We start from the raw sequence: 24,344 nt of genomic DNA, 5'->3' as shown, positions 1-24,344 counted from the left end.
AGAGAGAAAAATAGAATGAGAAAGCTCATGGGACAGGAGTCAGGGCAGAACAGTCTTGACATGTGGAAAATCAATTTGTTGCTGATCTAAAATAATGTGAACTAAATGGGAGAACAAACACTAGGACAGCTTTCTTGCTCCTTGGCCTGAGCTCAACTTCATTCCTTCCCTTTAGGCTCTTCTACCTAGAATCATAAAATCATTAAGGTTGGAAAAGACCTCATACCTCATCAAGTCCAATGGTTAAGCTAACCCTTCCAGGTCTACCACTAAACCATGCCTGCGAGTGCCACATCTACACCTTTTTTAACATTGTCAGGGTCAGTGATACCACCACTTGCCAGAGCAGGGCAGTTGTTCCAATGCTTGTCTGCCCTTCCAGTGAAGAACTTTTTCCTAATATCCAATCTAGTCCTCCCCTGCTGCAATTTGAGACCATCTCCTCTTCTCCTTGTGCTTGTTACCTGGGAGAAAAGACCAACCCCACGTGTCTACAGCCTCCTTTCAGGCAGTTGTAGAGAGCAATGACATCCTCCCTGAGCCTCCTTTTTTCCAGACTAGACACCCCCAGCTGCCTCAGCCACTCCTCCTAGGACTTGTGCTCCAGACCCTTCATCAGCTCCATTGCTCTTCTCTGGACTCACTCCAGTAGCTCTATGTCGTTCTCATAGTGATGGGCAGCTACTCCACCCAGTTATGTAACAGGCAATTTACATCATGATTTTGTTACGTAATCTCCATTTTCAAAAGTTGTTGAGAGAATTTCAAGGGTGGAATGACTCATGAAGTGATTTTGTGTGTTAACAGTTAATTCAGGGGCTGAGTTGTCTGTCAATAGTTGAAGGACCATCATAAATAATGGACTACATTATGTTACAGCACAGACAGGGAAAACCATGATAAATATCAGGTAATTGATGACGTAGTATGAGCCTCATTGTAATGCACATTATGATTTTTTTTCTCCCCACCTCGCAAAGGAGGAGCAGTTTCCAAGTGAGACGTTTCAGTGAGGTGGCCAGCCTGGTGGCTTGAGACTTGGCCCCATTCCTAAGCTTGTATCACCAAAGCAAAAATTAAAGTTGGATGTAGTTTTCTATGCTATGTGCCTGTTTTCCCTGGATTTTAAATGTCAAATGTAGAGTGCATTTTTAGATATTAAAAGAAGCTGTTATGAAGAATTAACTTAGAATTCTCAGCTCTTCAGACTTACCCAGGAACAATTTTCATAAAGGAAAACCAAGACTATCCTACAAAAAGTACAATTCTCTTTATCCAGAAACTCTGCCAACAGTGGTGTCACTCCATGCGCCTTATAGACCTGCCCATTTTTTTTCACTAATGAAGCGTATTTTTGAGCCAGTATTCCCAAAAGTTTAACTAATTTTAACCTCTTGTGTTGTTAACCTGGACTAGCTCACACAGAGCTATGCCAGCTCTCTCATAGAAAAGATGGGGAGTGAGATGGACTGCTCTATGTACCATTACATTTTTATGTGGCTTGCTTCAAGTACCTTTTAAAAAAAGTTTTCACCCTTAGCAGCATTGTTATACTTGTGCATAAATCTGTGCATTGGGTGGGTGTGGCCTGTGGGTGAAACACTGATGGGGCAGTCAGTACTGTGCAAAATAAAGTTTTGCCAGTTGTTTTGAGGATGAGGGAATGTTTTTAGGGCAGCTTTATGCAGTGACTGCCTCCTTGGAAAACCACGTCTGAGACTGCGTATTGAGGATGATGCAGTCTATGGTGTACACATATATGGTATTGCCTTCCATTTGCTCTTAGGGCCCAGTGGTTCATTAAGGGGAAGTAGGAACCAATTTGGCAAACCATGCAGAGCTAGAAGCTAGACTAGTGTGCCTTGCCTTGTGCTGAACATGATAGACCTGCCTAATTATGGTCCTTCACTCAATTATCCTGGGAGAGATTGGTAATTCACATCATTTTTATGCAATGGTTAATTTCATCCTGGTGTTCCAGCTTGTGAAAATGTACTGACCTTGTAAAATTCTTCTCCAGAAGAATAAGGTGGGTAAGGGAGAAATTATTTCTTGTGAAGGTGCTGAGATGGTGGAACAGGGAAGTTGTGGCTAGACCATGACTGGAAGTGTTCAAGGTCAGGATGGATGGGGCTTTGAACAACCTGACCTTATGTTTCTGGTGGTGGAAACAGGTAATTTTTTCCATTCTGCTACTGCTATCTGGTATGAACTGGAGTTTTATCACTGCAAGGAGGAAAAAGGAAACATGGCTGGCTCCTGTTGACACCTAGGTTGTATCTGATGCACTGTGTCAATGGGAGAAGCCTCCAGGAAGATATAGGGAGATGAGAACTACATCATGTCTGTTTCACTGCATGCCATCAGGCCACACAACAGGAAGGAAAAACCTGAAACATGTCAGGTCCATCAGGCTGATGCCTTTTTAGCCTGTGAACTTGGCAATGTTAGGTTTAGGGCTGGACTCCATGATTCTAAAATTCTTTTCCAAACTAAACAGTTCTGTGATTCTCTGGTCTAGTGAAGGTGTGCTGCCTATAGTAGGGGATTTGGGAATTAATGCTCTTTAAAGTCCTTTCCAACCAAAAACCTTCTGTGATTCTAAGAGCTGGTCTTGGCTGTTGTGGATCTCACTTATTGTGGGTATTGGTGCCAAGATCCAGATTTTCTATTTTTGAACAGGCTCTGGCTGACATGAAATTAGTTGTCTCCATAGCAGCCCGTATGAGGCTGCATTCTGGATTTGTGACTAAGAACATTGGTTACACAGCAGTGTTTTGGCTGTTGCTGAGCAGGGTTTGCCAGCATCAAGCTTTTCTTTTTGCCCTTCCTTCTCTCCTGCATCTACTGCCAGTGAGTAGGCTGGAGGTGGGTGAGAGGCTCTGAAGGAACGCAGGGTGTCACATCTGATCCCAACTAACCACAGCAATATTCCATACCAGATGGCATTGTGCCCGGCACCAAAAGCTCTGCAAAAGAGATCAGAAAATGGGGACATTTGTGGTTATGGCATTTGTCTTCCCAAGAAACTGTTAGTGTGCCAAAACTCTGCTTGCTGTGAATTATGAATATTTTTTTGCTTTCCACGTGTAATTTCACTTTACCTGTTAAACAGCCTCTATCTCAATCTGTCTTCTCATTTTTGCCTTTACAACTTCTCTTTCCTATCCTGCTCAAGTGGAGGTGAACAAAAACAAGGTCAACCCACTGTATTCTTCTAGAAGGCCTGAGTCCTAATGGTAAAGGAATGGGAACGGAATGGGAACAACCTATGAAACATGGGGCTAAAGCTCTTGGAGTCCCCTAAGAGCAGACTGGAGTTAAACTGGTGGTGAAGATAGGATGCTAAGTAATCGTGTGTAATAGACTGCAAAAGCCCTGGAGCACTGAGATGAGGTTAACTTTGGAAGCAGGCCTTCCCCCTTCCACAGGCTGGTAAGCAAGGTGAGCCTGGAGCCAGCAGTCATCTCCAGGCAGGAGGACAAGGCATGGAATTGTCAGTGCTAGAGGTGTTGCTGGATGCACACCAGTGTCACTGCACTGCATGCAGGACAAGGTGGACCTGACAGGAATACACTCTTGCTCTGAGGCAAGAGAGAATCCCAAACCATCATCTTGTTTCAACAAGCATCATTGTGCAATGTAAGCCTTCCCTAACCAAAGTTAAAGAGAGAAAGAGGAGACGACCTTGAAAATGGTAAGCCATGCCCTAAAGGAGACAGAGAGGATCATGTTTTTGAAAAACACTCTGAGTAGTAGTCAGAGCTCTTACTGCACCCCAAAAGGCAGCTGGCAGGAGGACAGGCCGTCTACCACAGCTTTTCTCAGGACTTTCTTCACCTTATGAGCAAGGCTTACATCAAGGATGAAAACTGTCCCGTGTCTGTGCACTGACACACTCAGTGTATTTGTACACTCCTGTGAGAAAGCAAGTAGTCTTCCAGCTGTGATCTTTTCCAGGAATAAGGGTGACTACCCGGGAATGCCTATGCTGGAGCCTGGCAGAGCCACTTCCCCCAGGTCAGCACCTGTTATACCAGGCTTCTGGTATCACAGCTGTGCTTCGGGGTGCATGTGGTGGTGGTGTGCATCCCTGTGCTGGAGCTACTCCCCGCATCAGGAAGGTTCAGTAATGCTCAGTTCACTGACAGGGCCTTGCAGCAACTGGGGAAATCAAAGTGGGCAACAACTGTGTGGTTAGAGGCAGCTGGAGCTGCAGTGCTTGAATGCCTCACAGCACAGAAAATTCCACACCAGGCAGCAGAAGGGGAGTGGTGTGCTACCGGTAAAATAGATTCAGGACACAGATAAGAAAGAAGGTAAAGGGAGAAGCAAGGTGGTACCGGAGTCAAATACACTATTTTTAATGTTTTTTTTTTTTTCCCTGAGGTTTTAAAATATTTGGAAAACCATTATCAGTGGTAAAAGTACAGCACTGAAGTTATAGTAACTCTAGAAATTTGATTCTAGACTGGTTTGATTTTGCCAAACAGACTCCAGCAGAAGGTATCTCTAACACTGCAGTGAGTTAGTTTTCCCCCTTGGGCAAACTGCCTAATTAAGCTTTGATAATAAATGAGTGCCAACAGGCTTCTGCAAACAAAGAGAAAAGCTGGTGTCACAGCTCTGGCTGTGTTTAGCACTGCTTGTGAGTGTCTCTTCATTAACTCTCCTAATTTAGGCTATCTACAAATATAAATCACTAAGTCATAAGGTAAGTTCAAAATATCACAATTAAGCCAATATGTTTTCCATAGTTTTACTGAAACTGAAAAAGTAGTTCTGTACCAAAATGTACACAGTTTAGTAATAATACAAAAAGTTAATTCTGCCAGACAGAATGTCAGTTAAATCCACCAAAATGAACACTGAGCCATCATTTATTGCCAGACCAGTGTTAAATAAAATCATTGAATGAACATAGAAACAAAGTAATTCCAAGTTTCCTTAAATAAAAATAGTAGCGATTAGCAACAATACTGCAGGAAGATAAACATTCATGGTATTTGCCATTTACAGGCCATCATAACATCTAGCATGTAGTATGTCTTCATGCTTGCACAATACATTTATGAGCTCATTACAATGGATATTAATGTGTAAATGTACTACAAAGCAATCCACCATGATGTATATCAAATCTGCACATTAGAAGAGCACCTCTACTAGTCACCCCTTTAGGAATGATGCTGCAGGAAACCCAGCCCAATCCACTGATTCCCCCCACAAAAAGTCAAACAAGAAAAGCCCACACCAACCAAACAAATAAATCATCAAGCATATTAATTATTTTCCTCCTGTGATTAGCTAGGCAGGGCTATGAATTTAGCAGTATTCCCAAAGGTGAATCAAACCAGAATAAACCTGGATTTTCTTAATTACAGTAAGAACACCTGAGACTGCTTCACTGGTCCAAGTACAGTATTTTATTACAAAAACTGCTTCTTACATTAACATGTCATTTCATTGAATCCCCTTAATTAGTACTTTTCATTGACAAAAAAGATTTCTTCTTAAAATAAATACTCGACTCAAAAGGAAATGAAAAGAAAAAAATCCCCTCCTTTCTATTTTAAGAACAGTGTGGTTTTCTGGCTTTGCTTTATCTCAGCTTAAACGGTGGATAAACACCTATTCTTGGAGAGTAAGTGTCAAACACCTTATAAAAAATCCCCAACATAAGGTACACAATGTGTATGTATATTCCTAAAGAGACTTCTTGTTAGGTAAGTGTAAACATCTGTTCTTGACTCGTTTGTTTGAATGCACTCCTATCAAATAATGTTTGAGAAACTACATTAAATACGTGTCTGACACATAACTTTTGAAGTTACCATTTCATTTTTTCTACAAAGTAACAAAACAGTTGAAGATATTGTTCTTCCCTACTTCAGTACAGATTATATTTAACAGTTCAGAACTTTACAGATCACAAGTTTTACATAAAGGAATAACCTAAATTGTGGAGTTAAACACTGAACACTGCTTAGCTGAAGTAGCAGCAAATTAAGTACTATATACAGACAGAGATTTCTATTAAACTAATATAATTCAATTAAACTGTCTGATAGCCTAACACCTGTTTCACATGTGAACAAATTAAAACTGGGAGTTCATAAAAAGTGATTAGGCTTGCCATCACTTTAAAAAACATGCTTGTCTAACCAGAAAATAAAGATGGCAAGGACCAGTGCATTCAATCCAAGTTTACACCAACTTCTTTTGTTTTGTTACTTGAAACATACAAAGTACATTACATTACTTTTCAGTTTAGTAGTTACCAGGACCTTGTTAGGTAAAATGATCTCAACCTGTAAAAACATGACTGACTCTTTAGAAAATGATGTGTAAGAGTAAGAATTTGAAAGCCATGTTCAAGACGTCTGACAGGACTTCTTTCACAGTCTCTAACCACTGAAGAAGGTCAAGCATAACTAGCCTCAAGTCTTGATCTCTTAGTTTCTCTTACAGAGACATTATTGAGTTGAAGGCGATCTTTATTTTAAACTTCATACATTTTGGTTTTTTTTTCCTTGTGCACCTGGTCAGTTACTAGAACAATTCTTCATTTCAAAGCCATTTTAGTATTCAAGCTGCCTTTTTAGTGCAGGTTCCTTGAAGATCCTGTAGATTTATCTTTGACCTAATAAAACAGCAAGATAACTACATTAGATAGTTAAAATGTTACACTGCTCCTATGTGTTGCAATTAGTCACATAATCATTATTGGCTCTCCTGTACTTGTAAGAGGATCAAAACAGCAGAGAAATACATGAATTTTTCAATTTTTTTACCTGTTGTGGATCATGTGGCTTTTAACTAGATGTCCTGCTGCAAGAGCAGCCATTAGAGATAATTCCCCTGCCATCACTGTAGCACAAACTATTTTAGCAAGCTGACGGGCATTTTCACCAGGGTTATCTTGGCTTGCTCCTTGAACCCCTAACATCTGGAGAAAAATACAAGGCAGTATTATGCTATGAAATCTAAGTCAATTTATGATGTATTTTGTATTAAAGTATTTCCAATTTATCCAATCAATGAGTCTCTTTAATATTGTAAATGTCTTAAGCTTAAATACGAAAACAATTCATTATACATTTCTAACATTTTCATGTAAAATACACCACGTTTCAAGCAGCCCCCTTCCCACAACATTGCTTGCACAATGAAAGCAATGTTTGATTTAAAAAGAGAAGTTGCTTTCAGCTTTCAGAACTATACCTGCAAACAGGCCTGCTGTGGGAGCAAGTTGGTGCCTCCACCAACAGTCCCTATTTCTATAGAAGGCATCGTGCAGCTGATGTACAGGTCTTCGTTGGTGGAACCAGTTCTTTCCATCAAAGTGATGCAGTTGGAGCTGCCCACATTCTGCGCGGCATCCTTCAGATCAAAGAGGAGAAACAACAATCCAGACACTTAAATCGGTGTTTGATTAAGAATTACTGAACTAAAGAAAATGTGAACTGGTGAAAAACAAACCTACCTGACCACAGGCAATGTAGATCGCTGTCACAATGTTTGCTGCATGTGCGTTGTAGCCACCTATGCTACCAGCCATCGCAGAACCCACCAAATTTTTGTTTATATTGACTTCAACTAGATCTTCCGTAGTCGTTTTCAATACCTGTACATGGTGATAGATACACTTTTACTACTCCTTTTCCCAGGCAGGAGTAGGAAAACTCTATTTATGGTTATTCATGGCCCTCATCCCTTGTTTGCTTCTATATGGAATTTGCCTCAGTCATTGTCCTAGATACCTTTTATTTTTGTTCCAAAGGAGACTTTCAAATATAGGATGTCCAAGTAAGAATGGAAAAATCAGTACAAAGGGTTTGGACTTGCACAGGCCTTTAAGAAAAGCTCACAGCTGAGTACTCCATTTCAAAGTCTCCCTTACATTTGGAATGGAACAAGCAAAATCATCTTGGCAGAATTGGCAGAAATATCCCAGTAAATTTACCCTGACATGATTGTAACATTCCTGTCAAGTTGTTCCAGACACTAAACTCTTCCCACATTTGTTTTGCATACAAATATGGAGCTAAAATGAAAAGTTCCAACCCAAACCACTCTGCTACATAGGTAAATAAAAACTATGCACAGTAATATAAAATTAAGTGGCACATTTATACTATATTGACTGTATTTTGAAACTTTCAAGTAAGAGATGTATCCTAAATGTAATACAAAAATTCAAAGATAGTAAAAAGATACCGTTGTTGAGCAAAATTTAAGATATTCCTGCACAGCAGGCATAGTGAGTGTTTACAGACATCTGCACCAAGTCTGCAACACTGACAAAAAATATAAGTTATGTATTAAGAGCTCAATATAAGTACATGTAGTGACATATAGGGCTGGGGTTTGAGGAAAATTTTTAGGTAAATCTGGGAAAGTTATCAATGCCCATTATGAAAGGACTATCTCCCCATTACTACCCTGGAATGAAATCTTGAGGTTACCATAGTTATTGCCAGTGACTCAGCTACAAAATGCCAAAAATTTGAAAAACAGTAAACTACCCCAGAAGACATGAACTATGTCATGTCATGTCATGTCATGTCATGTCATGTCAATGTATAAATCCATTCCACACACACTGTTAGAATCCTGTGTGAAACTCCGTACCCAGAATTTTAGAAACATTAGAATAGTGAGATGAAGAGATAATGATGCTCAAAGACATACTAGAAGTCTGTTTACTCATTGATGATAGAGAAACTAGTATTTTTCAGTCTGAAAATGAGACTAGCTGGGAAGGTGGAAGTACTGTGTCAGAGCTGTAAAATCTTGAGCAGTACAGTGAAGATAGAAGTCTTAAGGATCTCTCCCAGTAAAAAACTGGGGCATCATCAAATAGAATCAACATGAAGGTAGTTCTCACAGAAGGTGAAGCTGGACTGTGGAATACTGCCCAAGAATACTGGTTTTAGAAGTCCACTTAGTTTCCCAGAAGGGACTGGACAAATCCCTAGGGGGAAACAAACAAAAAAAGCCCCAAACAATATGCAAACACCCACTTATAAGATCTTAAACAAGTGTTAACAATATAGTGAATTCCTCCCTAGATACTGTCTCCCACGGCAAGTGCTAAAAACCAGGTAACAGGCAATGGATTTTATCTGACACACAGAAGCTATCTTCTGAACTCAGGTGGAAGAGAATCTAAGACACTGTTATAATGGAGGACAAGCCAGCCAGAGAATACATCTGGCATTGCTTATAAAGGTTACCGTTGGTGATGCAAGATGCCTAGACAGCTTTGGAGTAAGTAAACCACCTGATTATCTGTTTCCATTGTAGTAGGAAGCATATAAATACTGAAGAGAAAGCCAGATGGATGTGAGTGAAGAAATGAATGAGAGTTAAAACACTGGGTTTAATGACAGACAAAACACCACATGTAAATGTCTGTCAATATGTGGCATAATTTTTCAAAGGTAAACCGTGAAAATCCTAATGCCTTTAACTAGGTATGCATCATTAAACACATACCCGTTATTTCACACTAGACACAATGAAAAAGTGTCTGCTGACTCAGAGAAATGGCTTATCCTACAAAAGTACAGAAGAATCCTTACCTGGAAAACAACTTTCTGTTCATACTTGCAACATAAAGTAAGCACCTGTTTTACAAAATGTATGTATTTTTATAAAGGAGAGCAGACACTTACTTCTCTAACAACCTTAGCTGGAATGACGGCTTCACAGACAACAGATTTTCCTCTTCCTTCTATCCAGTTTATAGCAGCAGGTTTTTTGTCTGTACAGTAGTTACCACTGATTGCTATAACTTGAAGGTCAGGAAACTCTTCATTCAGCCTCGCCAGTGCCTTTTCAGTACCCTGTTAGAGAGAAGCAAGTTTATCATTATAGGTGTAAAACAAGCTATTCAAAGACAGTGGAAATTACAGTGTAAGAAAAGAACACAGTATCAAGAAACAAGAAACAGGATGGAAAACCCCAAACAATTATAACTATGTTTTTTCTAACCGCTTTGGGAATTATATTGGGTAATAACTCTTTTTCCCTAGTACACATAGACTCCCTGGATCCATTCTAGGTGCATGGACATAGGGTTAGCATACTGAAGATACAACAGGAACCAACTGAAACATTGCAGACATGGAATAAATTAATTTTGGATGTAGTGGAAAGAGCTTCTCTACACCAGGAAATCAGACTAGAAAATCTGCTATATCAGGACTTGTCTATGATCAGATCCACTTTTATAAGGGTTCTGACCACCTATTCTATATGAAGTTTAAGTCTGAGACTATACATTTCCTACAGCATAAGGCATTCCCAGCAATCTAAAGATCACATCTCAAGTTCTTCCACATGTTTGCATAAAAACAAACAAAACTAGAGAACACCTCTCCCTCTGCTACTCCTACTTCTTTATTTACTAGGAAATGATAAGCACAATAACAGAATAATTATTGCTGAATAAAATCTTTGGCTCAAAGCAACAGTGCAAACAGCTTAGCTTCTCCTATTATCAAAAATATTTTCTTTAAATAATTATCAAAAATCAAAAATATCAAAATAAAAAATTACTTTTTTCTTTCATCATACTATTATTGTCTACACTTGACAAAATCAAACATTTTTATTATTTTGTGCAAAGAGGACTGTGTCTTATCTTTCTGTCATTCAGATTTCAGGTAGTCACAGGTTATTGGGCTATCTTTATTTTTAAAAAGCAATATCCATTCTTTAAAAATACTTAAGGGGACTGGTCCTTACTTTTGAAATCATGTTCATTCCCATTGCATCCCCTGTTCCAGACTGAAAACGGATATAAAGGTTACGACCAGCCAAACTGATGAGAAGTTTTTGTAGGCGGGCAAACCTGCAAGAAAATGTAATTATTACTTACAATCCTCATGGGAAAATTAGATTTAAGTGGCAAAATTACAGTAAATCTTTGCAAATTGCATTGCTAAATACAGAACCATAGATTCCTTTACAAATCCTTTGGAAAATACCTGCAAGATTAACGAGCCCAGTCTTTGACAGACAGTCATCTTTTCAGTAGGACCACAGCACCAAGTGCTACATCCAGTCATTTCTTGAACAATTCCAGGTATGGTATTTTCTTGAATAAGCACTTTAAAAATATTCACTGTAAAAGCGTTCACTGCCTTTTTATGTTTTCTATCCCCGAACTTCAAGAAATTAAGTATACTGAACTGCTAACATAAATTTTATTAATTTGTATTCCTTAAAACATCTCACTACCAGATACAAAGTAATAATGAGGCCTTTGGAAATTCTGATACAAGTTTTACAGCAAGGCAAAAAGCATGCTATCTTCAACAGTGTAAGCTGCACAAGTCACTGAAAACACAGAAAATACTGCATTTAAAGACCAGCATGAGCTGATTCTGGCCAAAATACAGATGTATCTTTGGCTGACACTTGTTTAGAAACACAACAGGCAAGGAAATTCTCTCTGAATCTTTGTAAAGCTAGAAGGTAATCATAAGCCCTAGAGAAAACTCTAGGGCTGTTTTTAATTTTTTTAGCATTTCAGTTCTAGCATTAGTTTACATTGTATTCTCTGAGACCTCATAGACTAATTATTAATATTAATAATATCACCTGAAAGGCTAAAGACCAAACTTTAAAACGGTTTATTGCTGGCCTTGGTACGCAGCCAAAGTGACTTTTGTCCTCTTAGATACTCACAACATGGGATGTGATTTCCTCTATTGAATACTCCAAAACACAACTGAGATCTTTCTACCATCCACAGAAGTCTTATGTCTGGAAATGAAGCTGGAACAGTCATTGTACTAACCTACTTGTGCTGTCAAAAGCTTCCTTCATTATTTTAAAACCTTCAGGGCTTTCAAGCCAGACTTTGACCTCTGCAGCTTGGCAAGCAGTGGGTAACCTTACAACAGGTCCTCGAGTCATCCCATCTGCCAGAATGCGGCTACTTGCTCCTCCACCAAGCTAAAAACCAAAGCAGATGGGGGACAATGTAAGATTACTGAAATTTTGTTTTTCAAGAAGTCAAAAATATGCATTATATAAACCTGAATATGTGCAAGTTTATATAATGCTTATTCGTATGCATTATGTTTACGTGTTTATACAACAGGAAGTTTTTTAGCTTTTCAAGTCATACAATACTTACACATATTGCTCTACATCCTCTGTTTGTGCTTGCTACAAGACATCCTTCTGTTGTTGCCATTGGCACCTGAAACTCTTTGTTATCCAGAAACAGCGGTCCTGCTACGCCTACAGGAATAGGCATATATCCAATCACATTTTCACAGCAAGCTCCCATCACCTTACAGAAATAATAAAAAAAAAAATCACTAAGGTTATTCTCCAGTGGTACAGTATAGCATGCTACATACTATGCCTGTGACTACACCAAGGCAGTGGTGCACTTAGTAAAAAACCCACAAATTTACCTATAAAGCAACTCATTGCCACCTCAAAAAGTTAACAGCTACAGCTATCAACAGCTAACATTATTCAACATTAGGCAGATGTATTGAATCCTGTACAGTAATACATGTTACTTAAACAACACCAAAATTTTAAAATTAATTTTAAATAATTTTCAATTTTAACTTGAGCTCAAGGTCATATTATTCAGCTGAACTGTGGCTCAGTATTAGCAGAGCTCTGCATTTCTTAGATAAGTCAGCTGCAAACTTTGATAGGAAATATTTTTTTGATAACTTACAGAACTCACACACCGCCCTAAGTTTAAAAATATCAAGACCAATTAAAGGTGGTGCCTTATATTTGCCTTTTATTTTTCTCCCTCTACACCAGTTTTGACCAAGCTCATTGTTAACTCACATACATGACTATGGATTTATTTCACAGAACCATAGACTTGTTTGGGTTGGAAGGGACCATAAAGACCGTCTAGTTCCAATGCCCCTGCCAAGGACACAGACACCTTTCACTAGACCAGGTTAGTCAGAGCCCCATCCAACCTGGCCTTGAACACTTCCAGGGATGGGACATCCACAGCTTCTCTGGGCAACCTGTCCCAGTGTCTCACCACAGTCACAGTGAAGAATTTCTTCCTAACACCTAAATCTGCCCTTCCTCAGCTTTAGGCTGTTCCCCCTTTTCTTTCAATACATGTCCTTGTGCAAAGTTCCTCTCCTGCTCTCTTGTAAGCCCCCTTCAGGTACTGGAAAGTCCTATAAGGTTTTCCCAAAGCTTCCTTTTCCAGGATGAAAAACCCCAACTCTGTCTGCATGTCCTCACAGGTGAGGTATTACAAGCCCCTGATCAACTCAGTGCCTCCTCTGGACTCGTTCCAACAGGACCATATTTTCCATCTTCATCTGTTTGGAAAACAGTTTTACAGTGAGTTCTACTTGTCTACTTTGTACTTACCAAAGAATAATTATAATTCCTGTAAGGAAGATACTGCAAAGATGAAGGTTCAGGAAGTTTCTTAGATAACATCTGTCTGCGAATGGATACACCTCGCTCCTGGGTTTCCATCAGGGTTTCCAGTTTGTATGCAGGAATATGCTTAGCATTAACTAAACTGATAACCTCAGCATCAGTAAGAAATTTTGCTCCTTCCTGGAAACACAAAGAGTAGAGAGTGAAAATACAGACTGTCCTGGTGAAAATCCTTTAAAATCTTTCCCAAAGAAAAAGAGTAACAACTTTGCTAAAGGAGTCAACTGCCAATGTCAGGTTTTACAGCAGGCCAATATATGATCAAAAACTTTCATAATCAGACACCCACTTGTGCATGTACATGATGAAACTCCAAAGATTTCGTGTGTTATGAATGATGAAGCTGATCCCTCCTCCCACCCTTCTCGACTGACCTGAGAAGTACTCATTAAAGGGTTTTGCTTTAGTTGTGAACTCTGTACCCCCACATGTTATTAAAGCCATGTAGTTTTCTGAAGGCTGATACTACAGCCAATGGGATTATCTAAAAGCTGGGAAAAGAACTATAACAATTCTTAAATCAGATGTTGCCTTAGAGATTAAACTAAAAAATTATTTTTCCATACCTGTGCATTTCCAAGTATACGAACACATTCCTCAATAGAACGTGGTTCTTTAGGTAACTCAATCTCTTCCTCCTTTCCACTGGGATTTGAAAAAGTTTCCACAGGGCTGGAATTGCCAACCACAAATGTAGCCTTGGTTGATGACTCTGCTAATACAGGTTTTATGACTTCAGCTGCACAAAGATAATCAAAATTAACTCCAGTTCACAAAATGATGAAGTTCTGATACCAAATATAATATGCTACCAAAGATTGCAAAATTTGTTCCAAATACTCATTAATAGGTCCAGACTTAAGAACTTAAGACTTAAAAATTACCTACCACTTTCATCTTTGGCAATGAAAGCTTCTTCTGCTGTGTTAGATTTCTGATTGTTTTTCAGAAGTCCAGTCTGCTTCCTGCAACAATTTTCAGGGACCTTTTTCTGTACCATCACAGGAGATGTTATGGGATTCTTCAATGAGAGAGTAGATTCAGTCTCTGCTTGCTCAAAGAAAATATATTTGACAGCAAGGAGAAGGGCTAATCCAAGCGTAATTACTTGCTCAATATCCATACTGGCCATTCTAAAAAAAATTTAAAATATAAATATAGTAAATATACTGTATATACAATTTGTTGCTTATAACAATATTCTGACACTTCTTGCTTCAGAAAGGGTAGTAATTCCATCATCACTTATAGTTACAGAAATTCCAGTCAAAAGGTATGTTCTATCAGGAGCTAGGCTAGGGTGGAAAAATTCTTCATACTGTTATCAACACAAAAATCTTCAGATGTCATTAAATAGTTAGCTAAATCTGGCTAAAAAGCAGCCCCATTATGAAAAATTATTATAAAAGATTCACTGATAGTTACATCAAATTGATTTGACACCTGTCCCAATGACAAGACAAAGTTTCATTTATCATCCTCTACCAATTACTGTGATGCAAGATGAACTGCTAAGAGGGGACAAAAATCCCCTGCATAAACCAGAAAGTTCTGAGTTCTCAGAAATAACATGAAACTACAGGTGACACTAACTTGAATTGAGCTGAAGGAAAAGCCATAGCACAAAATGGGTTTTGCACCTTTTGCTCTATGGGGTGAATGGTCAGAACCTCTGTGTAAATAATTACTCTAGCACAGTCTTAAAATTATTTCCCAGTATGCTGTGAAAGATGCTAGTGGGAAAGACAATATTTTGATGTATACAGGACAGCTAGCTCTTGATCATGTTCTTGACTACTTCAAGGCCTTGGACAAATGGCATAATATTGACATTTTTTCTGAAATGTCACCTCTGGTTCCAAGAAGTCCTATAGTGGTCAGATCTGCAAGTCTACAAGTACAGTGATCTAGGACAACAAGCTTCTAGCTTGGCAGCAATAGAAATAAAGCAGGATCACACTTCTGTGAAGCCACCTACCGAGAAAGGTAAAACTGCCACAGTGAAACATTAGGTTCAATTCTCTTTGGTGCATTCTCATCCAATCCCACCGAATTTTCAACAGTACTGTTTTGAGCAGCTGGTTCTGCTATCCAACGACTATGGGCGTGAACAAGAACCAAACCCAGTGACTGTATCAAAAACACAAAACAAATATTAATGTTTCAAATGTTACTTGGTATGTAACCTACTAAGTGTAAGTATTGTCCTCTTTTAGTATGGGGTTTTTTTGCTGTTTTTTCCCCACACTTCCCACGCCTCTGAAGTCTAAAAGCCGATTTTCCACACTTCTAATTTACCCCCTTTTTGGCCCACTCTGAAACCCTTGTATAGTAGCTTTGGATGTATCCCACACACATTTTTAGTCTCAATCAAGAAAGAAGCAAAGGAAGCTGAGGGTACTGCAGGGGTACCCTCAGAGAGAGGGGATTAGTACACATGAAAGAGCCCTGAGTGCTTGGCACAGAAATGGCATAGGGAGGAAAATGACAGGTGTAGATACAGGAGAATTAAAAACTACCACTGTAAGTCCAACTAATGGGCTGCAGAATACAAGTCTATAGGAAGCAAAAGCCTGACTTTTGCACCAGGACACCTCACTATTTGCATAACCACAGGTGAAAAAGCCACAAACCATAATCATTTTGACCCTCTGTGTTACAGGATTTGGTTTATTCTCTTCTTCTTCCAGAACACGAGCAAAATGACTAAGCTGCCATATAGGGCGTCCTTCACGACTCTCTCTTGAAAGCTGCAAAAAAATAACGAAACTTAAAAATAGGTCATAAATAGTACCTATTAGAAAAACCAACAAATAAGATTCCACATTGCATTTTCACTTGATCATTGAGAAATTACCAGGAGTCTATAGGTAGACTTTCAATTGTGAAAAACCCTGGACAGACAGTAAGTTACAGTATCATCTGTTTACTCTGCTTTAGATCAGAACTACTACTGAGTTTGACTCATTTACAGTGATATTTACAAGTTACTGTCACCAGTTTACTTTGAAAGGAAGATGAATGTGCTGGCATGTAACTCCATGATGAAAAGCATAGCCTACAGAAGCACAGGGCAGAATACTAAACTTGAGATTGTCTTGAAGTTGGTCTTACCTCTAATACCAAGGACACACAAGCTGGAAAGAAGGTCATGAAGACAAAGTAGTTGGCAAGAACAGACATACAGCCAAAGCAGCACATAATTTCAAGCTGTCGTACACCTAAATAAAAAGACAGTTTTTAAATTTGAATATGCAATTAGCTGTAATTGAAGAAGTGCTGCAGAACTGGGAAAGAAATCATTAAGCTGACATTACAGATTACAGAAGGAACTATTGAGATTAATTAAAAACAAGCATCTTAAACTCTACTCATTGTGCACTGGCCTATTCTAAGCACAGTACGTATATATGTATTGACAGAAAAGTATTTTAAGGTGCAATTCTAAGTGAATACAAATAAAGTTCACCAAGATTTTAAAACTTCACAATGAAAGCTTGAAACCCCTTATTTATTTGAGGGAAAAAAAAAATCAGCCAACATTATGCATTGAACTCCCTTTTCAAAGATGCGATGCTCCTGGAAGAAGTAACAGTATACACTCCACCTACTCCTTCACAAGTACCAGAAGAAGCCGTGTTAGTCATACTAACATATGCATACTGCACATGCATTACACAACTGCCTTGGTAAGGATGAAAGCTCTACCAGTATAAATTATTTTAAAAAAACCTATACGCAACACTAAAATGAGTTTTTGTCCCTAAGATATAAAGAAGGAAACAGCTTATTAATACAGAATACCCTGGAAGAACCAAAATTATTTGAAGAGCAAGTGCTCTGGAAGATGCTGTTAAGGTATGCAATATAGTTAGAAAAAAGTCCAAACCAAATGTTAGGAAAAGTCACTGCACAGAAGTTCATTCCTACTACACAGTGCTCAAGGAAAGCCATTATTTGTATTTCGAACTTTGGTTCAACATGTACGTATTATTTATATTTGCAAGAATCCAGTAAAATAAGCTAATTAGGAGACAGATAAATAAAGTCATTCCACTCTCATGGGTAACACCTACTATTTGAAACTCTCCAAATCCTAATAAAAAGCCTTTTTTAACCTGAAATATTTAGACCCTTAGACTGTATGGCTCACCTGACATGGTACCAACACCAATTACAAGACACTCCACAAGTGCATCCAGGGTAAATGTAGGGCCTAATATTGCCATCCCACGTGAAATATTTTCTCTTACTTCATCCTAAAAAGAAAAATTTCTGTCCATTACCATGAAGACAAAAACCAAATTAAGTTAGACAAGATTACTAAACTGAGGAGTAGTATGGTGGTAAAGCCTTGTAAAACATTTACTGAAAATGAACTATTATGAGAAAGCATACAGAGACTGTATTCTACTTCCTCTAACTTATTATACTTTCACAATCTGTTGACACAAAATTATTTAATTTTGATTAATTTCTCTACCTTTGCTTCATCAGTATTCTAAGCTTCTACAACACTGATAGGCAGAGACACTAATTACAATAAATTCAAAAGAACAACACTTCTGAATTTGAAGACATGAAATAGAAGGCACTTGTATAATGGCCTTTCAAAATTTCTTACAATCACATATCTTTATTTTAGCTTTACTTTTACTTTAGTGTTTTATATTTTACTCTGTAGACTCGGCTGATAGAAAAGAGGTCAAAAAAGGCACAAAAACTTTCTGCTGGGGAAAAACGGATTTCCTCCAGAAAGCAGGCATGATACACTCCAGAGTTTGCTACAGTTTTCCTGATGATGATATTTTTGGGGCAGAAGAGGGAAAAAAAAAACTGTACAGGAAACCTATTTGTAAGTTATTTCCTTGAAAATTAGTAAAAAATTCTGTACTTGCAGTTATCATAAAATAGTACAGAACACATTATATTGCATGTATAGAAACCATACAGTGCAATATACACGAAATTAAAATATAATAGGTAATATTTTGTCACAGTTAGTATGCGCAAATGCCATGTTCAGTATTTTGTAAGTACAAATTAATCCCACTCAATATACTTTTATTTCAGAATTCGGACTATTAGGAAACAAACATTACCACGTACGACAAGCAAGATGTCCTGTCAATCTTTCCTAGTGTGTTGTGTTAAATGTATTAGAGCATGGATGTTCCAGTCTGCACATATGCTACATTCATTCTGCTAACATTTGTCCTAGAAATATGCTTTTGTCAGTAGCAACGCTAATATTTGATGTGTCTTTATATACTGTGCCTGAGTCCTAGATATTAACTTTTTTTCTGTCAATAACTATTTTAAGGAAGACTGTCTAGAAGCTCTAGCCTCCTTGGAAGAGCTGTAAGCATTTCTAGTTTAAAGTTCGAATTTAATGAAGCCATGCTCATATATACAATTAACAGTGTACACAGCTGTGCACACTAGTTTTACTATATCACTCTTTACTTGAACAGTGATCTGGCTTGAAGATAATCTGTCTCGAATCCAATCCTTTTGTTATTTATGTATCCCCAAGACAATATTTGCCTGTATGTCTCTCCACCTGGATTACTCATACAATTTATGAAACTGCTTCTCCTGAAGAGGGCCTTAAAGCTCACCTAGGTTCGAATCCCCTACCGTGAGCCAATGTCCAATTCTGAACATTAAATTAAAAATCTGCATTGCAAGACAAACAAAAAACCCAAAGTAAAACACCAACCAACACAAAAATCCTCCATAATAACTCCTCTGACCTGTGAGTTGGAACTGAGCGCAAATTTAGCTAGTGCACTTGCTCTTGACAAATCAATCAGAAGCAGGAAGAATGGTAAAGCTTCGCTGAAAAAAAAAAAAAAGGCATATGTTAAAATTCAAGGTTTATGGTACAGGAAAAAAAATGTAAGCATGAAATTCAGAATAACAATTCATTACTTACTTTAAACCTGTCAGTTCTTTATCCAAGAAGTGAATTACCACTGTACTAAAAACAAAACTTGAGAAGATTGTGAAGAGGCCAGCAATACCTTAAAAAAAAAAAAGAGAATGGGATGTTTTTTTGTGTATATATACTGGAATACAAAAAGGAAAAAAAACCAAAATGCCCCCACTTTTAGAACAATCATAACAACTGAGAATTCCTCTCGGTGCATTAACAGCAGTTGAGATACAAACTGAAGTAGATGCTATTTTTGTAGATACTAAAATCAAAAATTTGTAATGCAAAGTAAGACTCAGAAATAAAAGCCATAAATCTCTATTTATTTTAAATAAAATTAAAACTGGCTTAAACAGCTCATAATTTTAAATATTTCATACAATAAACAGTTATTTCAAGAATGACATTTTCAGTGTTTGTATAATCCTACACAGCCTTTCACTAAATATAAGGCATTTTGATACATGCTAAACATTTTTTCTGCTATCTAGAAAATAATTAAAATAATGCTGTTGTGATTGTAAGGATTAAAAGGTTAGTATTTTTTACCAATTTATGTAAACCACCCACCCCAATTAAAACACATTCAGCAAATACAAAAATCAGATACAATACCTAAAATATATTTTGATCCAAGCTGTCTTAGGTTCTGAAACTGGAAATATATATAAAGAATTGCTATGCAGCGTGTGATTGTCAGGATGATGATGTCACTGCTTAGAACATCCTGTATGAAATACAAAGCAATTTAGTTAGCTTTTACACTAAGGAATAACTCGTTAAGTTTCAGTAATAAAAAAATCCATTGTGAAGCTGCATTAAAAGTGAAGTTCCAGAATATAATAAATATCACTCCTAGTCTTGCTGTAAAAACTAAAATACTAAAATACTTGGTCATTTCTGCATCACTGTTTACATACAGCTTTAATATCCAAAATGAGAAAAAGGCCGCAAAGAAGCTTCTGCATGGCTACTTCACTTCTAATGCATCACAGCTTAATCATATTCTATAGAAAACCCTGTATCTACTGATTAACAGCAAGTACTATAGAATCAATTTAAATTCTTACTTCTTCAAGTTTGGGGCATTCATAATTCCAGCCACAGATCTTATCATTCCCAGTGAACATCTTCATAGACATCATGCAGATAGTGAGAGTCACTGTTCCCACAATGACTTCCCATGGATGAGAGGCCACGAAAAGGCCATGCATTCGGAAGAGTCTGGACAGCATTTTCAAGCCTGTTTTTCTATATTTAGCAAACCTGCAACAAAGGAATATTTTATATAAGTACAAGATTTGCTGAAAAAAGACAGCACTTACACTTTCCTGAAGGATGAAGACATCCTTCAGGAAATAAAAGCAAAACCACTTAAGTCAGAGATGAGTAAGTAAACTAATATTTACCTTTCCTTCAATCTTCCATGTAAAACACATCTATTTCTAATATTCCAAAATATTATATGATCTGCTCCTGTCTTCTCAATCTTTTATTTTTTTTTTTTTTTGTAATACACATCATCCTGGTTTCTTCATGGTTTTTGCCACTGGGATTAGGCCATCCATTTGAGTACGGCACTAATAATGTCAAAGTTGACGGTTCAATCCCAATATACACCATTGACTTAACAGCTGAAGTCAATGACTTTTGTGGGTCCCTTCAAACCAGAAGATTCCGTGATTCTAATAGTAAGGCTACTTTAATACTCTCCCAAGATCTCTCAACATCTTCCTATCATATAATTTTGATACTGCTTTGACTCCAAATGCTTGTTTTTACCACCTATGTAAGCACTCACCAAATTCTGTAATTTCTCTGTACTCATTCTTCCTGCCAAAAATTCTATAAAATGAGCCATAAAAATTATCCATTAACCATTACTGGTAATGCTCAACAGCAGGAATTGCAATGTTATACTTCTGACGTGTCTTCTCTACTTTTTGTTCAATATTATTCTGTGATACAAACTAGTTACATTCAAAAATATTCCTTCTTCATCTAAAGCATGCAAATCCTCACATAACAATATTGTGGCAGTTCTCTTCTACATTTTACTATTCCCTGGTTACTGGTGCATTTCATCATCCCTTTGCTTCCAACAGGTAACAAACGTTTACCAGAAATTTGCACAGCTGTCTTTCACATAACTAACAACATGAATGTTCAACACATCCTTTAACCACATCCTGGTCTATCTGCTCTGTGTTGTATGTTCATGCAAGTTTATCAGAGATCCTTACTTGTGTTTTATGGCATAGAAACAAAATGACATAACAGTCTATCTTACGTACATTAGGAACTGGACTTTCCTTTACTCACTGCACAAAACCAACACCTTATAAAACTGTACTGTAAAGTTAAAAAAATGCTTAATAGCCTGGCTAACAGGGACAATCTGTAATTTACATGTACCGATCTAGCACTGTAAGATTTCCATGGAGGCCTGAAGGTTCTACATACTACTACTTCAAAGTGGATTAAAAAAATCCCTTTGTGTTGTCCTAAATGTAACAATCCATCCATAAGGCTTCTAGTATTATTTCTTTTGCTTGGACAACAAAAATGAAGCTGACATTCAATAGAGAAAATAATAGACCGGCAAATCTATCTGCCTAAGTGCTCCTAAAGATACCAGAATCATCTTGGTTTCCTACCAATACCAATCCGAATCACATTAGCAACAAGAGCAATTATTTATTTTTCTTTATCCTTCCACAGTGAAGGTGTGGCAGGATGTTTGTGGCTCATGGAACCAAATTGGGAAAGTAATTGAGAAGATTGCCTTTTTTATGAGCAAATTATTTCATTTCCTGATTGAATGATTTTTAAAAATAAAATTAAAAAACAAACCCCTCCTTTTAAAGCTAATATTATCCCCTTTTTTTTCCCCTATAACATATAATCATCATTCTGTTCTGTAAATTTATGTTCTTGCAAAGCTGTTCCACACTGGTATTATCACTTCTCCTCAGCACAATGGAAGGTATCTTTTAATTAGGAAAACTAAAATAAAACCCAGAAAGAAGAATACCTGTGCTGAAGATTTTGAAACAATACAAAAAAATCGAAAAGGTATCCCATCATCCTCTGAAAATACAAATAATTTTGAAACCCACTCTATTTCAGGAAAATCATAACTAGCAGTTACTACATGACTTTACAGAGTTCTACCAGTCCTGAACCTAGTAATACTGCTAATACAACTACTTCAGCAAGTTGGAATGACTATCTGACAATCAAAAAAACAATTAGGAGGGCAAGGAAGGTTTTAAAATCTTGTATTGAGAAATTGTTTTTCCCATTTCTAAGCAAAAATGGTAAAAATGGCTTCACATAGTCAACTGGGGGGAAATGCATTCATTCACTGATTAAAATAATGATCCACAGGATCTTACTCATATTATTAACTGCTGCTATCCTGAGATACAGGATGCCTCATCACACATCTTGGGGTTAACTGAGTGATACTAAGTCCTAACCTCAAAGTATTCTTTAAAGTTTTTGCGTTTATTTAACCTGCCCCCCCCAAAAAAAAAAAAAAGATAGTTTTTTGCTACACAGTTCACTCTTCTGGAAAATATTGATGATTTCACACACTGATTCTGCATTAGAGTGTTGGAAAAAATTTTCAATACATAACATCAGCTGATATTTCTGATTAAAATATTTATATACAGACACTGACTTGTACCTTGGAAATAGCGAGACATAACATTAAATATAAAGCTAAAATTTAACATTTATGTAATTCTGTAGAGTTTCAAAATGGTGGCTCTGAAGGGATGCTTTATAAATACTGTTTGTTTTCAATCAAAAATTTCTACGAGGTTAGAAAATAAAGCAATCCATTTTGGAAATCAAAACAGAATGTAAAATACGAATAAATCCCAAATGTGATCCCTTCAAATATTAACCAGAACGGAAAAAGCAAACTGGACCGGTTGTACGTAATCGTTTACAGCAATCACCATCCACGTAACAGTACGACTTGCCTCTTAAATTCTTAAGGTTTGTTACACAGCTCTCATGAACCTCAATCCTCTGCAACACCATCTATTAGATCAGCACTAATTTCCCATCTCCTGCTTTCTGACTCAGCAATACCGACAGGAATCAAGCGGCGATAACAGCCGAGCGAAAACCTGTGCAGAGCTCACCCTGAACGCACACGACAGCGCAAGGACCCCGACACACTGCCAGGGAGGCATTTTCTCCGGGCAGGGGGAAGTCCTCTCCCAGCCCCCCGCAGGCCCAGCGCTGCAGCCCCCGCGCGAACCGCGGGGAGGGAGCTCAGCCCTGCAGCACAAGGTAACGGGACGGCCACACGGGCATCCCCCGCACGCCACCCCGGGCGGCGGTGAAGCGGGGAGGCCGCCACTCCCTACGCGCGGCGATGGCGACGCCACCTTTCCGAACAGGCACTCGGGGCCCGAAGCCGGGACTCGCCCGCCGAGAACGGCGGTCGCGTGTTGCCAGTCGTACGTCCCCCCGCCCGCAACCCCACCGGTCCCCAGCCCCCAGTCCTCGCTTACCACCGCGCTCCAGCCGCGCTCCCCGCTCCGTCCCGCCGCACCCCGGACTGCACCGGCAACCCCTCTCCGTCCCGCCGGCCCCGCCCCGTCGCGCAAGGACACGCCGGCGCCGCCATCGCCCGATCGCGCGGCCAATGGCGAGCGCGCGGCACGCCCCGCCGGCTCGCGTCAGCTGCCGAGTCGCCGCGGCAACGGCCCGGCGAGCGCCGCGCGGCCCCCGCGCCATCGGCAGCGGAGAACACGCCATCGCGCCATGGGCCGCCCGCCAATGGGACGCCGCGCTCCCCGCCCCGCAGCCGCTGATTGGGCGGCGGAAGCCGCTCCTTTGCATGCGCTGATGGAGCGCTGCCGCCGCCTCCCGCGCCCGCCCCGGGCCGTGCTGAGGGCGCGCCGCGCTGCTGCGCTCG

At 38.8% G+C, this 24,344-nt stretch overlaps 1 protein-coding gene across 1 annotated transcript; it reads right to left on the bottom strand.

Moving 5' to 3' along the window:
- Positions 1–4,745: 4,745 nt before the first annotated feature.
- Positions 4,746–24,033, bottom strand: HMGCR (3-hydroxy-3-methylglutaryl-CoA reductase). Its single transcript, XM_014887425.2, has 20 exons — positions 23,938–24,033; positions 20,473–20,668; positions 20,018–20,129; positions 19,403–19,490; positions 19,221–19,305; positions 17,618–17,723; positions 16,579–16,685; positions 16,098–16,214; positions 15,443–15,594; positions 14,353–14,597; positions 14,031–14,203; positions 13,390–13,584; positions 12,155–12,313; positions 11,813–11,970; positions 10,756–10,861; positions 9,681–9,851; positions 7,487–7,627; positions 7,225–7,383; positions 6,795–6,949; positions 4,746–6,643 (listed from the first exon to the last, which is right to left on the bottom strand). Exons 2-20 carry the CDS (start codon positions 20,635–20,637, stop codon positions 6,589–6,591), a joined length of 2,649 nt encoding a protein of 882 aa, XP_014742911.1. The 5' UTR covers positions 20,638–20,668; positions 23,938–24,033; the 3' UTR covers positions 4,746–6,588.
- Positions 24,034–24,344: the final 311 nt, after the last annotated feature.

This window comes from Sturnus vulgaris, chromosome Z (assembly GCF_052056855.1).
Source record: "Sturnus vulgaris isolate bStuVul1 chromosome Z, bStuVul1.hap1, whole genome shotgun sequence".
Taxonomy (NCBI): domain Eukaryota; kingdom Metazoa; phylum Chordata; class Aves; order Passeriformes; family Sturnidae; genus Sturnus; species Sturnus vulgaris.
Note: the sequence above shows the minus strand (reverse complement) of the source record. Positions and strands in the feature narration are given on the sequence as shown.